This window comes from Micropterus salmoides, unplaced genomic scaffold, assembly GCF_014851395.1.
Source record: "Micropterus salmoides isolate LMB-PRFRI ecotype aquatic unplaced genomic scaffold, ASM1485139v1 Ms_hic_scaffold_15, whole genome shotgun sequence".
Taxonomy (NCBI): Eukaryota; Metazoa; Chordata; class Actinopteri; order Centrarchiformes; family Centrarchidae; genus Micropterus; species Micropterus salmoides.
Window position 1 is genome coordinate 1,824,227 of NW_024040596.1, and position 17,919 is coordinate 1,842,145.

The 17,919-nt window shown below is 41.6% G+C and overlaps 1 protein-coding gene across 1 annotated transcript in view; it reads right to left on the reverse strand.

Moving 5' to 3' along the window:
* itgav (integrin, alpha V) overlaps positions 1–17,919 on the reverse strand; it is a 65,376-nt gene that overhangs the window by 42,449 nt on the left and 5,008 nt on the right. Inside the window, 4 exon segments of the mRNA XM_038720012.1 lie at positions 2,195–2,306; positions 2,848–2,909; positions 3,449–3,563; positions 4,553–4,644. Of these exon segments, the coding sequence (XP_038575940.1) occupies positions 2,195–2,306; positions 2,848–2,909; positions 3,449–3,563; positions 4,553–4,644 (381 nt within the window).

A 17,919-nucleotide genomic window follows, 5' to 3' on the forward strand; every position in this document is an offset into this window, starting at 1 on the left:
ACACACACACCTGTCTGCAGCCTCACCTGTCTGGACTTTACTCTCTTATTAAACTCTTAAGGCGGCGATGATGCAAGCTGCAGCTCAGGAGAGACTTCAGACCGCTCTCGGTGTTAGAGTCCTGACTTCAGTCTAACACTGGGGCCCCTCCCTCGTGGTAGCCATGAAGTCAGCGAGTTAGCTGTCAGCTGCAACTTTTAACTGTTTAAATTCAGTCAAACTGTCTCCATCAACATTAGCTGAATCAGCTGTGATGCTGAAGAAAATTTTTATAAAGACAAAGTGTAAGTCACACCGACCTTCTGAACCTGACGTGGTTCAGATAAAATGAGCCCTGGTGCGTCGGCCCGGTTAGTGCGCCAGTTCGTTTGAGCTGCTGTGAAAGCTGCCAACCGGATCAAGACTGCTTGAAAAGGAAGGTTCGCATAAAAGATCTGTGTTCTCTCTTAATGCTCAACACATTTAATGCCCAGCTCTGATTTTTATGACTGACAGTTCACATTATAGCAGCCTGGCACAGACTAATAACACGGCATCACACGCAGCAGCAGCAGCTGTCGTACAGAAGTAAACAAGGAGCCACAGAGGCTAGCTCACGTTAGCTCAGACTCGCTAACCCGGGGTCACATTCTGCTCATTTATGACAAATGTTCACAACTTTCTGTCCTTTTCTAACCTGGACAGGTAGCATGCAGGTGCCTCAGCAGAGAGCTGGCGACCCGGTGGATTTAAGGTGGATTTAAGGTGGAAGAAAGTGAATCTGTGAGCAGGTGAGGACGAGGAGAAACATGTTTAATTTTGTTTCCATTCTAGCGCAGAATTGTGGCGACGGTCGCTCTAGAGTGACATCAGCGTCACACGAACTCCGATCTGACGTCCAGACCGAGGTCGCATTATTAACAATCAGACCTGGATCTTATTTGGACCACATATGAAAGTGGCTCAAATCTGAACTGGAAAAGATCAGAGTTCACACACTGTTAGAAACAAATCAGATCTGGGTCACTTTGATCTGAACGCAGCTTCAGTGGATTTGCGCGTGGTTAGTTTGACACAAGCCAATCACAGTCGGTCTTGGTGAAACCTTGCAGGGAAAAGGCCCACGAGGTGATCAACCAAGCTGCTCCCCATGAGCAGAGTCAGCAGAAACATCACATGACTCCTAGATGATTCGTCTGTACCGGCGGCGCCCTGATCCCCACAGGAGGCCGTGACCACGATGACACAACACAGCGTGCTACTCACGCTGATGCAGCAGCTTCCCAAACCACCACAACACCAACACGTCATCAACGATCTGCTGTTTGGGACGTTTCAGAGGATCAACGTTACTATTTTCTACCAGAGCAGGACCTCCAGGTGTTTGTTCTTCAGCAGATGAAGAGGAAAGCAATTTCAGTCTGTGGTTTGTTCAGAGTAAAGACAATAACCAGCATCATTAACCTCCTAACATTCCTGTAAGATTCGTTTTAAACGCTGTTCAAGGCAGATCCAAAGTAAACTGAATGTAGTTCTTGAACCGTTTGGAGTATCTGCCTGGTTTTGGGCTTCTCTGAAAGAGACACTCTGCAGTGTCTAACCCAAAAGAATCACTGTAAGTGCTACTGGAATTAATTAATATCAGTTTCTGCTTGAAAATGTTTGCTAACAAATGCCTGCAGATTACTACAGCTGGGACTTATTAGCTGTGGTGCTGCAGCATAAAGTCCAAGTTTATAGGAAGTGATCATGTGAGCAGCTGTCACGACTGAGATCTGTTTCAGCACCAGCCGCTATCAATTTATTTATTTTTTATTTTTCTGCTATCAAAGCGATCTGGCCGCCTACTGCCGACCGCTGCTGTAAGTCATTTTAATGAGAAACAGTCTCAAAGTAATGACTTAGCATCTCTTAGCATGTTAAGTCATTATTCTGAGATGCTAAGTCAGTATTTTCACCTGACTGCGGGTTCCTACTGAGTGTGCATCGTGCTCCATAGCACTACGAGTGGTCACAAACTCCACTGAGCACTTTGTTATCATGAGCGATTAAAATGCGGGACAGTGCGATCTGAGCTGTATTAAAGAGGAAGCGTCCTGTTGGACACCCTGAGAACAGGAAGCTGCCGTCTCAACACAACCACAACATTTCTGGGGGAATCCTCCTCCTGCAACGTTTGTTATTCACAGAGAACATGAGAGGAGCGTAGAGAGACGGACTGAGCATGCTCCGTTCCTTCCTCTTTAAACCTGCTGTGAGACTAGAACAGCACACTCACCCTGCCAGTAGAAGCTGCCAGGTCCTCCCACCACCACTCTGTTGCCCTTCTGAAACCACAAAAACACAGAGGGACAATTGTTTTACTTTCACTTGTTATTCGGCCCCTCAGGTCAGTTCTTACTCCACAGATGTGGAAAAGTTTATTGACAACACCTCCACCTCTACAACCACACAGACCCAAACACATCCTGGATCCTGGACCATCCTGGATCCTGGACCATCCTCGGCGGTGTTTTAATATGACGACATGTTACAGTCGAACACACAAACTGTCTTCTTACGGTGAGCATTTTAACCTTTAGCATGAGGTGTATTTTTCCAACCTTTATGCTAAGCTAGGCTAGAAACACAGGGCTTCCTGGTTGCATTAAACAGGATCTAAAGACATTCTGACAATAAACATCTGGCCTCTCACCCGTTTATGGGTTTAAAAGTGTTTAGAGAGATGAAGATGCATCAGAGCCGACTGCCTTGTAATATCTCACATACTGTAAAATGATCATCGTTGATGATATTGTTTTACGGTTCACTCTCCACTTTCATTCATCGTTATGTATCTATATAAACAAGTTGGTCTTGGTTGCCTACCTTCAGGAAGTCGGCACTGAAGCCCGCCTGGCAGAAGCCCTGCCCCTCTGGTGAGTTGGCACCTGGGCAGAGAAGTAAAACAGCAACGTTAAATCATATTTAACAGAAACAGAAGCAGTCAGAGCTCTGAAAGTACAATTATAAAAGCTTTATTCTCATTTACCATCAACTCTGACTGCTTCTCAAACCCAATATAATAAAAGCAGCGAAAAGACAGACAGCCGGAACAATCGGGATCTCACATTACTCTGGCTAGAATCTGAAGTGACGTCACATTTCACCTCAGAGAGGGGGGGTGAAACAGGCCTTATGGAAGCTAACCTGGTGCTAGCATCAGCTGCATCTACACCCACTTAGATACTGCTGCTTGAACAAAGATACGGATCAGGTGTTTCTAAAGTGACGCAGCTGCAGAGTTTTCCTGCTCCTCTCACGTCAACTGCGTTAATTAGAATTTATTTAGCTGTTTTTAAGAAGCAGCTGTTGGTGTTTTATTGTCCCGGCCGTGTGTCCTCAGCTGACGGAGGGTTAAAGATCGTCTGTCCGCGTGTGATGTTGGCTGATTAATGTTTGTTTGAGAAGACAGACGAAGGGGACGCACTTGATCTGCAGGGCGAGTACTCGACCACGGTGTCCCCCTTCTTCAGGAAACAGGTTCCCACCGGCTCTCGCTCAGAGACGCCGAAGGTGGACCACTGGTACAGGGGGGCGCAGGCCTGCAGAACACAAGACACGATAAAGACAGTCCTTTATTGCACAATCAGTTTATGAAAGAGGGCTCTCACACCTGCCTCATTTAGTTCGCTCATTCCTTTCACCTGCTGGTGCGGATCGTTTGGGAAGGTGTGAAGGCAGCAATTGCACTCGTTTGCTCACCAAACAAGCGTACCGAGACCTCCTTGAAGAGGTGGTCTGGTGCGGTTTGCTTGTGGTGTGAAAGCAAATGAACCAACCTCGCTGATGTTTCATGTCCATGAGGGTATTTTCCCTGATTAACAGGTTAAAAGCTGTTAAAATGTGATAATAGTAATGGGCCTGCTAACTCTGTCAGTCTATGAAACATTTTGAGAGAGTAATAATCTCTGAATCACTCCTGTCCTCCTCTTCTTCCTGTTTCTACGTCATCATTCAGAACACGTGGTCGGTTTGTGGTCTAATATAACTAATAATGCTTTGAATAAGTTTTTTTTCTTCGTGAGCTCTTTGCGACACACATCAGAAGCATTAAAGCTGCATAAACGTCTGTGAGTCTCCAGAATAAGAGCGTTTTGTCTGTCTGATTTTGCTGACTTTTGTTCAGTTGTCCTTGATTTTTGTGCTTCCACCATGGTTAAGTAGCTACGCAGTTAAATTTGTCTGTTTTAACTGTATTTATTGTGGATGCACGATTCTGGGATTCTTGCCTGCAATGGGTATTTTATTTTGAAAATTGGCCAGATTCTCTCTGCCGTTCTGTGTCCGACTTCCTGTCTGGTTCATCTGCTCTGTGCTACTTGACGCGGCTTCAGTCAAAAACAGACTTGCAGTGAATATTGAACTTTAGCTAAACTTCAATTTAAAAAAATCTAATCGCAACATCTGGCAGAAAAATCACAATTAGATTTTTTCCCCCAAACGTTCATTCCTAATATAGACAGAATACAAATATAACATTATAGAGTGTGTATATATATCTGTGTGTGTGTGTGTGTGTAGTGATTCTCACCAGGATGTGTTCTCCATTAGATCGTACCGAGGCACCGAACCACTGCTTGGATTTAAACTCCATCTGAGCTCCTTCTGTATTCGTCCGGTCACCTGTAAAGACAAACAGCAGAAATATGAAGTGAATTCTCTCGTCGCCTACGGGCTTAACTTCACACTGTGGGATCCAGCCAGCCTTATAACACACGTTTGTCACGTCCACTGCCGGTTAAAAGTGTTAGAACAGCCGCCATGTTTGTAGTTCTTCTGTAAACCTGAATTGGTACAAAAATCAGCAGCAAAAGTTAAAAACGTTTCCGTCACCAAAACATGTTGAGATCTAAAATAAACAATTAAATGACGGAGGTTTGTTCATTATTTCACTGCCTTCTTTAATGTTATATATAATAGATCCAAGCTGTTTACTGTAGACATGGTTCACTTTCCTTCCACTGCTGCAGAATGAGGTGTAATCGATACCTGAAAACTGTGAAATTTACATTATTTCTCAGTTTTGCTGACATTTTGACTCAATTTATTATTTAATTATCAAAATGTTTGCAGATTTATTTCGTGTTGATTGACTGTGGATCAGTTAACGCACCAATTATTTCAGCTCCATGCAGGGGGGCTTTCTGCAGCGCTTCATAAAGTCATTTTCCTTTTGACTGAAGAACGACGACTATGAAGTTCAGCTCAGCTGATTATAGTGGACACAAACAAACAATAACGGTACATGACGATACGCTGTACCGGGAGAATTCAGCAGCTCTTATCAAACGAAACAGTCCCTTCACTCCTGGTTTCAACGGTAAACCACCACAAGAAGGACGACTACCAACAAACACACTAGATTTAATCAACATAAATCATAAAGTAACATTTGTACTTCAAACAAATGGCAAACGTATTAGCACATTTTAACAAAACTCCTTCACCCTCATGCATCATGGGAATTGTGAGGTTTATTTACGGCATCAACTTCCTCTGGAAGCCTCTCAGGAGCGTTTCAGCAGCGGAGCGTGCAGCCTGCCCCTCGTGGTTTTAATTGTTCTTTTTGTGCTTCCACTACATTCTTCAGAGCTCGCTGTGGCTCACTTTCATTCCTCGTCTTGACGGGTGCGTCTAGCAAATACCACAGGGAGCATTTCAGAATAAGAGCGGTTTACCTGCCGGACTTTGCCGACACGTTTAGATTTTGTCGATTTGGTGATTAAATTTCTTTTTTGCCCGATTGAACTGTGTTTATTGTTGATATACGATCGGAAGTCTGTAACGGATATTTTATTTTGAAAATGTCTGACTTCCTGCCCGGTTCATCTGCGCTGCGCTGCTTGACGCTGGGACGCTTCCTGGACGCACTGCAGCGCTTCTGGTGCGTTTGGCGAAGCAGACAGACTCTGTGGACTTTCAGAGCGAGTCTGGGCTCAAGTAAACTGGGTTAATGTGTCTTTGTAGCAGGTGGAAACCACGATGAAGCTCCGCCCCCCCACACTGTGCTGACAGCCTAGCTCCGCCCCCTGAAACAAACACAACTGTTCCAGACTGAAACTGCTGCCACAAAGACAAATACTTATAAAGATAATAATAATAAAGATTTCTCCACATTTTTTTACACTAATACATTTTTACACTGTCAGAAAAAAAAATGATTTATGATTTATTTGTATCCTCAAATTACACTTATTAGATAATAAAATGTGTTTTGGGTTCCGCTTTAGTCCCTGTGTACAATGTGATTTATTAATAGAGAGGGAATAAATCCAAATGCATGAATCACTGTACATTATTATGATGATTATTTGATGTATTATCTCAATATGGAATTATTATTTAGTTGCTCTGCCTTTATTGATTAAAAGCCATTTGTTCATGTATTGATCGTCTTTCCAATTACTACACAAACTGCATGTGTTCACAGGCCCGATGAAGTGCGGAGAGAAAAACATCTCGTCAGTGTTCATAAAAGATCCCTCATTATACGTTTGCGTGCTAAATGTACATTATCTGTCACAAACCAGCTCTCTCTCTCTCTCTCTCTCTCTCTCTCTTCAATAAATCACTCGAGACCACAGATTCCTACTCTAAGCCTGGCTTGGGTGAGAACTTCTGGTTTCTGTGGTCAAAAAGCAGTTTCTGTTTCTCTTCACGAGTCAGACACAAACACACAGAGGACAGCTATACAGAAAAACACTTCCAGCTTCTCAAATGTGATTATTTTCTGGTTTCTTTGCTCCTCTGCGCTCGTAAACTGAAAATATTTTGGTTGTGGACAAAACAAGACATTTAAAGACGTCATCTTTCTCTTTGGGAAACAGTGATCGACATTTTGCACAATTTTCTGGATCTAACGACTCATCGATTAATCAACAAAGAACGAAATGAAAATAATCTTTAGTAGTAGGAACCACGGTATTGTAACACGCACGCTTAATGGAAGTGAATTTAAGCCTGAAATTGATCAGAAGTTGATATATTGATTAGAAAAAGTTTGATCACAAATATATTTACATGCATTATAAAAGTTCCCATATTTAAATAGGGCTGGGCAATAAAGCCGAAAGTGTTATCACGATAATTATTATTATTATTATTACTATTAACGACAAATGTCAAATCATTATTTTGTTTAAAGGCTGATTTTTGGTCCTGAGTAAATGTTAAAGAAACCAGATGGTTCACATGGATGACTTCACAAGTCTGAGGTGAACATTCACAACTATTATGATAAAATCTTTTTCAACAAATATGATTAGTTCATCTTTCTTTAGGCCTCCTCTTCTCAACAAAATAAAATATTTTAATAGAAAAATTAAGTGCTAATTTGTTCGTGATTCAAAAGAATTAAACCAAATATTTGCTGACGATATATTTAACATTTATTATATTGTTATTGAGGAAAATTCTGTAATTATCATTATTGTTTTACTGCCCAGCCCAACACTTCAAACAGACACTTTACTCTGAATATACTTCTAAAAGTACATTATCTGCACCGTCGTACCCATACGTTTGTGTACAAACACAGAGGCAGCGCTGCTCTCAGCTGACTGGCTGTATTTATATCTGAATCTGACACAGAGCTGCAACGATTAGTCGAAACTATTTTGATAATCGATTAAGTCATTTTTTTAAGCAAAAATGTGAAAAATTAGCTGGTTTCATCTTCTTAAATGTGAGGAATTGCTGCTTTTCTTTGTCATTTCTAACACTAAATGAAGAGTCTTTGGGTTTTGAATTGAGGACGTGGAAAATTGGGATGAGCATTTTTCACAATTTCTCGACATTTTATAGTTTAAACTAAATAATCCACAGATTAGTCAATAATGAAAATAATTGTTGTATTGTAATTGTAAAATACAGCGATAAGCAGCAGATAAATATTAAAGCCTGGCTGGGAGTGACGAACGCAGACAGGGAGGAAACGCTGGGGATTTCCCCACCAGGAGGGGAAACTCCAGCCCGGTGACAAACACTGGAAGCTGAATTTAAAGCCGACTGATAACCAGAACTCTGTCTGGCTGAAGTATTCTGGGCCCATTCAGACACTGTGGGTACAGAACGAAGGATCAGTGTCCCAAATTTGGCAATAAATTCTGTAATGGGTGATGGGGGTCAAGATGCTGAAGTGAGATCTTAGAATAAAAAGATATTTAACTAACGACGACATGAAACAGAGAAACGTCTTTTTTTCTTGACAAAGTATTTATGTGCCATCAAAACATTTTGTCCACTGACTCATCAAATAATCAGTTCAGCACAACGATGAAAAACCTGTCTGACCTTTATTCATTTACCCACAAATTATTCATGTTCCTGTTAGAACGATAACGACTGCGAACAACAGGAAACAGCAGTCGCTCTTCTTCTACGGCCTCTTTTCAGTTGGAAAACATGATGGCGAGGGGGACGGGCGTCCCGGCAGTCTCCGACCAAATCAATATAAATATAGGTTAACGACAGCAGCTGTGTGTTCGGGCTGCTCCTGCTCTGTGATTCAGTTGTTTGTGCTGTCAGACGGCTCAGCGAGGATTTAACGGTGTGTCGGATCACAGAGAACCTGGTCCACACAGAAACACCAGGCTGCTCACTACAGGGTCAGATTGTCCCTCGCACAATGGCGGGGACGTTCCCGACCCGGGCTGGTCAACGCAGATTTTCAGCCCAAATGACCCTGTAGGGTGAAGGGCTGGCAGACAGGATCTGAAGGTCACACGTTATATCCACAGATTGTGGATATATCAAACATGTTTGACCCTCGGGCTGGACGACATGGCCAAAAATGTTATCACGATAAAACTTCTGATATCGATAATTATCATGATGAGTATCAAATTGTTATTTCTTTCGAGTATAGACGGGTTTCTTGTATATATGACATGGGCGACCGCGCTGCAGGTCAGCGACACCGGACGTAACAAGTCAGCTGCTAGCCAAGAAGCTAAAGGAAGAACGAGGGAGAGAGGCGTTCTTTCCACAGCTGGAAGTCATCAGACCAAACTTGGTGTGTCACACAGGTGCAGAGAACACGGCCCTCCGTAAACGCTGAGACCAGCAGAAAGCTTTCAAGAAGCATGTGCTAAGAAACGTGAAACAGAGTGGCGTCAGTCAACGTTTTGTGAAAGCACTTAATACTTCTCTTATAAACACACGTGCAAAACAGTAACGTCGAGACGCTTGCGTGATTTTATTTTGTTATCGCAGACAGAGGCGTTAAAAACATTGTTGCTGTTATGAAGACTGGTTTGAAAAGTCAGGAGAGACTTGCTTTGTTTTTTGATGTAAAGAAATGTTATGCACTGTAAAAATCATCCTCGTCGTTGCTGTTATGAATAAGTGATCAGTTAAAAAGTCAGGAGGGCCCTGCTTTGTTTTTTATTATTTTTAATAAGAGGCTGCAGTGTTTCCAGTTCGGCTGCTTGTTGCCTCCTCAGGTTCATTATTGCTCCAGTGAAGTGGATTCATTTCTAAAATAAGCTGCTGAACAGATTTCCCGTCTCTTTTAATGTTGGGGCGCGGTGGTTGAAAGTACTTGTAACATAATGAGTTTTCTTTAATAAATAAATAATATTGTTAATTTTTAAAATGAGTAACAAGTAAAAAGTAACTCCTTATAATTTCAGAGATATTTGTGCACCCCTGCAGCTCGATATGCCGTATAAATGAATAAGCCGCGAGGACACAGTGCTGCTTTCTGCCGCCTGGTTGCTTCTCTGTGATGACGTTAAACAGGACCCCGTCTATAAAGGCTGATGTTTGAGTTGAAGACACCTGATGGTTAATTGTGGTTTAAACTTTTCTTTATGGTCAGCACTTGATGCCAAACAGTGGATCACTTCACAAATCTGAGGCTGAACATTCAAAACTATTATAGGTAAAAATCTTTCTCAGCAAATATGCACGAGGAAAATTAAGTAAAAGCTTTTTTCAGTCCTTTTCTCAACAAAATAAACATCTTAATAAAAGTTAAGTCCTAATTTGCATTTGAATCAAGTGAATAAACACTTATAAAACATTTATTGAACATTTGTTGTATTGTTGTTGAAACCTGCAACAGCCAACGCTGTGGACAAGTGAAGACGATGTGATGTGACGGCGCTGCTTTGCAAAGCGGAGGAAGAGAGAGAAAACAGCGAGGGAGGAAGAAGAGACAGGACAGAAAGTCTGGGATCATTTCAAGCTGAAAGAAAACAGCAGCTCTGTCCGGCGAGTCGGCTGTAACGCAGAACCAGCCACAGCAGCAAGGCTTCAGCATCCGCGCAGAAAGACCCGGTCTAACACAGCGAGTCGAGTATCCGATTAATCTGTAGAATACTCGATTACTAAAACAAACCGACGAGTCTACCTCCGTGTTTGTTTCCGTCTGAAGTCACGTTTGATCACGCGAGATTCTGTGAGATCCCAAGTCCCCCGGAACTGCAGCTCTGAAACCGTTTAGTGTAACCACAGACGGCTTCATTGAGATTGAAAATCTCTTTTCAGAGCGGTAAAGTCCTGTGAACGGAGACAGTACAGCTCGCAGGTATTTAATGAAAAAACAGCACAAGTAAGAATTAAAATATTAAACATGGATTTATTCTGTCGTTATGTCGGTGGTCTCCCAAAATCAGTTAAGATCTGAAAATCCTCCAGTGCGCGTTAGTCTTTAGAGAAAAGGAGTTTACCACCTGAACAGGCTTAGTGAACATCTAACAACACAGACAAGAAGGAAGTTATAATCTCAGAGTTTCTTTTTATAACACAGTGTTTTATCTGTTCCAGTCACTTCACGCTGCCCAGCAGAGCAGGAACATGGATATTTCAGGGCCAGTCACACTTCTGCAGGAAAATATAAAATCCAGCAGGAACAAAAGCTTTTAGTGCATCATGGTTAGTCCGAGTCATACCACACAAACACACACAGAGAAAAGACTTCCAGTTAATTCTGTTCTGTGGTCCAGTAAATGCTTTGGCCGGCAATCATGTAGGTCAGATCAACAACAAAGGAATCTATTGTGGGAGGAAAACACACTCTTTAACAGCGTAGCAGCCAGAGGGAGCAGCGTGAGCGGACAGTGATGGTTTCAGAGGCTGCAGGGTCGCAGACTAAATGTAAACATCCTGTAGACTGAGACTCTCTGAGGCTGCATGAGACAAACTCACCTTTTATGGACATAACAGGGCTGCAGTAACATTCAGGTGCAGCTGATATTAGCTTGTTGCAGATGCATCAGCGTCTGTGTTTGTGCAGATAAGATAGAAGAAACTGCAGCTGGCTTTAAGGGGTCATCATTACACAGACTTTGTGTTGGTTTTTACACTGTAAAACAAACAGATCTGACATAAGACTGTTTGTTTATTTTAAAACAATAACTCCAGGATGAAATATCGTCATCTGATTTTATAAACTCTCAAATATCTACGTTCTTACTGTGTGGACCTATGGGGGCAAACCTATAAAACAACTTTAAATTGAATAGTCTTACTACAAAAACAAGCATTAGGTATTTTTTTAAAAGTTGGTTACACTAGCTGTGTATATAAGAAATGGACGTAGTGATCATGACGTCATCCGTTGGTTTGTGGACTGCCGTTCTGAAGCCTCGAGTTTGATGACCATATTTGGAGGAGACGTTGGAGCCAACGGCCGTGTGCGGAGCTAGCTAGCTTGCTTAGCTAGCTGCCATTTTAACAGTGCTGATAATTTTGTCTAGCAAACTAGAGGCTTAAAACTAAATGTACTCACCAGAGAAAGTGAACAGTGAATCCTAATAAGCTTTTTCAGAGAGGCTGATTAAATTTACACGGTGCCTTGTAGCCCCGCCCTAAAGCCTCCCCTGAATCCTGGTCTCTGTGCCTCTAAATGGGACCATAATTTACTAAATGAACATCATGCTGTGTTGAAGAAGACTTGAAACTAGCGACTGAGACTAGTGTTGTAGTCAAGACCGCCCAAACCGAGACCAAGACCAGAGTTTATCAAGACTGAGACGAGACTTTTAGGGGCTGAGACCAAGACCGCGGGAGGGCGAGACTGAGTCAAGACCAAGACCAGGGTTTATCAAGACTGAGACGAGACCAAGACTTTTAGGGGCTGAGACCATGACCGCGGGAGGGCGAGACTGAGTCAAGACCAAGACCAGGGTTTATCAAGACTGAGACGAGACCAAGACTTTTAGGGGCTGAGAACAAGACCGCGGGAGGGCGAGACTGAGTCAAGACCAAGACCAAGACCAGAGTTTATCAAGACTGAGACGAGACCAAGACTTTTAGGGGCTGAGACCATGACCGCGGGAGGGTGAGACTGAGTCAAGACCAAGACCAAGATCAGAGTTTATCAAGACTGAGACGAGACCAAGACTTTTAGGGGCTGAGACCATGACCGCGGGACGGCGAGGTGAGTCAAGACCAAGACCAGTTCCCCGCATTACATGACACACAATAAAATGTGGAACGAGATCAAAAGTACGTCTCAAATTGATCTTAAAGATCCACATTCCCATTAAAACAAACACTAAGAGCTGAAATCAACGTAAGTGTCGTTATTCAACACTTTTACCATCGCAGGGAGGCGGGACAGTCGTTAACGGGAACAACACATTTTAATTAGGGTTACCGGTTGCATTTGAAGCAAAACATTTTACATCCAATCAACTTGAGGATGTTAACAAATAAATCAGACAATCCAAAAGCAATTTATTGATATTCCCAAAGTTATGATCTTGACTGGTCTAAAATCCAGAGTCCTCAATGCCCGAGACCGAGACAAGACCGAGTAGAAATGCGGTCGAGACCGAGACTTGCAAACTTGTAACTCACGTCTGATCAGCTGGTTGAAACACATTCCTGAAGACCTCTCTCCATTTTTCTAAGATCAATGGCCATCAGGTTCTTGTGACTGGTTTTGTTTCTGGTTTGAAAAAACTACTACTGACGTAACTACGCTTGCTGTAGCCTGGTTTATTCGCTCCAAACGCACTTATTTGGATTTTTTTTTACGACATTTCAAAATTCCACTTAAAATTCGCATGACGATTAGATGGAAACATCCCACAAATCCACTGAGTTGTGAAATTAAAGTATGTGTTTCAGTATAAAATAATGCAGAAAATGTTAAGGGCTTATTCAAAGTCAATTCCACACCGTGTCCAAAAGTTTTTTCTCAATACGGGACTCAATATGATTTGAGAGGTATTTTTAAGTTTTTTTAAAAAGCAAACAAAGATTTTAAAGGAGATGGATTTCCGTTGTTGGGGTTGGAACAATGCCATTGTAAATTTAAAACTGTGCAATTCTCTTTTGGTGTTTAACAAAATGGTTTTTGATGTTCAAATGTGAATAATTCTTTTCTTATGTATATCTTGTATTTTATTTTCCTTTGAGGTGGTAACTTATAAAGATATCTGCCCATCTCAAAACCTCTGTTATTTACAACCAAACAGGTTCACATGTACCAAATCTGACATATTTATAGTAGAGTTCTGAGCTCTATACATACGGTCACGATTAGTTTCAGGCTCTTCACCGTGACGTTAGGTGACAGCAGATGTTCTTGACTGCTTGACAGATGATTCAGTCTGTTTCTGCAGTGAAGACATCGGGAGACTCGTTTGCACTTGTCAGGAATTTGTTTCCTCCAAAAAACGTTACACAAGCTGTCAGAAACTCCTGTCGGTTAATCTGGTCTTAGTCTAAAAGACTCCATAAACTCGCTCTGTTGGCAACATTAAGACTGATGTAGAGCTGCAGTCAGTTTCATTAAAGCAGTTTCCTAACAGCCCACAGAGATATGATGAAATGAAACCCGAATATATGTTTTACAGTCAGATGAAACTGAGAGAAAAGTTACCACAACTGAGAAGGTGAAACTAGAAGGTCAAATTACAATTCCATTATCCAAATAAATCATTTTTTTGCTAATACACTAATCACTCAAACGTTTAATCCTTTCAGTTCCAGCATAATACAACGCTCCCTGAGCGAGCTGGGGTGTCACTAGGAACAATATCCGATTATGAATACGTAAATGTCTTATCCCGGAATAAAATACAGCACCAAAACTTTTGGAAAGATAAATTCCTGCATGAAATATCGTCTTTTGTTCGGGCCACTGTGGCTCTTCTGCTGCAGAAGGGACCAGAGGTGTACAGACTAAAGCATAAATGGAAGGAACTAAAAAAGAGAAGGTCGATACAGAGTTGTTCCTTTGGTTTTATTAATGTGGTCTTTATGCTCACATGTTGTGGAAGGGGTTCAAACTAAAACAGCTATTTAAATATAGATATTCAGTTTTCATCACGGCAGCTTGTGTTTCCCTGAGACACTCGGAGGACACAGCAGTCCTGGCCGGTCTCTCTGACATGCAGCTCTTTACGTCTCCTGCCTGGCTTTGTAACATTCCCATCTCACTTTAGCCTGAGTTGTGCAATAGGCCTGCTGGTGACACGCTAGCACATGTGCTTACCTGAGCACACCTGCACACTTACTATTAGTTAGTGAACTTGATTGCTGTCAGATGAATTTACAGGTTAAATATGCAGAGTGTGAGAAAGATTAAATGCATGTCTTCTTTCGCCTTCTACAAGCAATAAATGTAATAAATATATGATCACAGTCTTGAAACAGATTTGAGTTTTTAGATTCAGTCTGTAAAAACCAGCAGAAGCATAAAAAGAGGTTAAAAGCTTCACAAAACCCCGATATGAATCAGAATTCACTCTCAAGTAGCTTAAACTTAAAACTATCTAAAAACCTAAAGTACGTTCCAAAATCGGTGAGGCAGCTTCTTAGAGAAAGAAAACATTCTTCTTCATCCTCGTCACATTTTTAGCTCACAAGATGTAACAGGAAGCGGCCTGTTACGTGAATATTTATCACTTCAGACAAAACATTTATTTGTGGCTTTGGGGCAAGTTGTTGCAGCAACAGCAGGACTTCAGTCAGTTGTTGCTGCATGAACTGAGTCTCCTCAAGGCGCCAATTTAAGTTACATCACATTATATTAGTAAAAACACCTGGCTTGTTTCTTCTCTCCCTCTTTCCAGAGACTTTAGCTTTTCTTTGTACTCAGTTTGCTCTCACAGAAGAAAACATCAGGACAACGACACCTACTCTCAGAGAGAGAAGGTAAACCATTTAAGTCACGTCTATCAGTACGTGTTACTCAGTGGTTTGGAAATCCTGAGGTTGAAGAGTTTCAACAACAGGTGAGACGTGTTTTGAAATTCCACCATAACACATTGTGTTACACAGGCAGCTGATTATATGAGTTCAATCTTTATCATGGCCACACCTACTGAGAAGCTGATAAACTAATCTGAGCTGACCTGTCTAACTTCTGTGATGTATGGTATGTAAATAACAACGCAGTGAAGTTTCCCAATATACTGCCAGCTAGCTTACTACCAGCAGTCACCTACGATTGTTTGAGGGATGAACTTTCTTTTTCATACTTATAAAATTAGAGGCAACTAGCTTTACATTGCAATACAAACATGTCTTCTACATGGATCATCAACTCACAACCCGTTCTCATCCCAGGGCGTCACATTTGGATGCCTGGTCAAAACCTCTTGGTCTTTAGACTTTCAAAATAAAGCCAGTTCTTAACGCTGCGAAAAGTTTGGTTAGGTTTAGAAAAAGATCATGGTTTGGGTTAAAATAACTAAGTTTCTTACGTGACTTACTTTTTGTTTCACACGGGAAAAAACTCTCCTTGGTCAAAGTCCGGGTTCTGACCCACCCATCCACCCTGACCACCTCCTTACTTGGACTTTTCTGTTATTTATCCCTTTACATTTATTCATTTAGCTGATGCTTTTATCCAAAGCGACTTACAACTACTATAGATACCAGAGGTCGCACGCCTCTGGAGCAACGAGGGGTTAAGTGTCTTGCTCAGGGACACATTGGTGTCACAATGGACTCACACCAAGGGTATGTGTCTTATCCACTGTGCCATCACCACCTCAAGGCCTACGTTTAGCGTTGAACAATTACGCTTGTTAGCTTTAGCATCAGTCTGCATGATATCATCGGAGGGGGGCACTGATTCAGAACAGTTGTTAGACTGCTGAATGAAAGTATATTTGAAGAATCCCAAAATACAAGGACAATCCCAGCCAATTATATTCTGTGCTAATGGTAAGATGTCTGTTCAAATACATTCAATAGTAAAACAATTACAAGAGACAATACGGAACTCATTGAGTGAGACATGGTGCCTCCCGTTGCTTATTCTTGTCAACAAAATATTTCTGAAGGCATATTATGTGGTTGCATCATTACAGCCAAAGGAAATATCATGAATGTCTTATCAGGATCTTACACCAACTTTGTTGTGTGGGTTTGAAATTACTTACTTATCTATTATTTCACGGTAGCAGACAGGAAAGAGGGACAAGACAAAGCAACAGACAGACTTGTGGTTACATGGTTTACGCCTTAACTGCTGGACCGCCAGGTCGCCTTGAAGTTTATTTTTTGGCCTTACTTTCTGACATCCAACCTAAACTTCCATGAGTCAAAAGACAAAGTCTGTCCTGCTGCTTCTCTCAAATGATCTTCTCATCGCATTTTATAAAAGCGTCAACAGCTGCGGGTGCATGGTTTTACCTCATGAGCCCTGCTTATTTTATAGTTTTGCCAAAAAAGCAGCAGTCATTCAGACTGTTGTCTTACAGGAAACAGGCTGAACTGTCAGTGACACATCAGAAAAGCCCTTTTTTTCCAGGCTAAAATAAAACATGTTTCTGGTTGAAAGAGCTCATCTCAAATGTTCTGCTACACTTTCCTTTCAAGTCCTAAAGTATTTCTCCATAATCTCAAATTGAGACTACATACTACATTGCTGGAGGTCGCCAACTGTGACCACAAGGTACTTTATGGGATAACCTAAGTCTAGGGCAACTGGACTGGTAAAAGATATCTGAAGACGTTTGCCTCTCATCCAGTTCAGTTCTGAAACTGAGAGAGAGATCTAAGCTCCTCGGATGAGCGGCAAAAAGTTTAACCTTTAACCGTCCTTGGGTAACTATGACCTGTATGACTGAGACTCTTCACAGACAACTTTTTGTCATGCTAAACCACAGCAGCGTAACAGTAGCATAAAGTACAGAAGATTACAGAGAGTCCTTAGCGATGTTAACAATCACATCCTATTACAAAGACCTAAACGTTTAATTGGCATTAAAGTAACCGCTCTAAGCTGCTTTAAGTCCTATTTATCAGATTAATTTTAGTTTTTACATGTTAATGATGAATCCTCCATGCATGCCACGGTTAGTCAGGGAGTTCCACAAGGATCTGTGCTTGGACAAATCCTGTTCGCCTTGTTTATGCTTCCTTTAGGCAATATTATCAGGAAACACTCCATAAACTTTCAATGTTATGCAGATGATACTCAATTATATATATCGAACCGTGCCTTCAAGATATAAAAACCAGAATGAGCTGAGCTATTGTCCTGGGGCCCAAACACCTCCGAGTAGCACTATCTAAAGATATACTTATAGTGGACAGCACCCCCAAAACAATGGTAGAGGAAACACTTTTCTTTGGGAAATACCCATTCTAGTTGTGGTACGATTATTCATCTTCAGTGATATTTGTATTTTTACCATTACTTCACATCTCTCTACATGTCTGTTCTCTTTCGTCCTACTCCCCACCCCCATATTTCTTTACCAGAAAAAAACACAATCAACACTGTAATCAGGAAGAACACGCGTCTGTTTGTGACCGCTCACAGCCAGTCTAAACACAGATTACCAAAAGGATTTCACAGAGGAAATGATAACAATTCTAGGAAGCCATTAAAAGGAAGAACACTTCCAGAAAAACACAATATTTACACATTATACACATTACTGTATTAAAATCCTGTGCTCCTGTTGCCTTTCATTGTTGTTC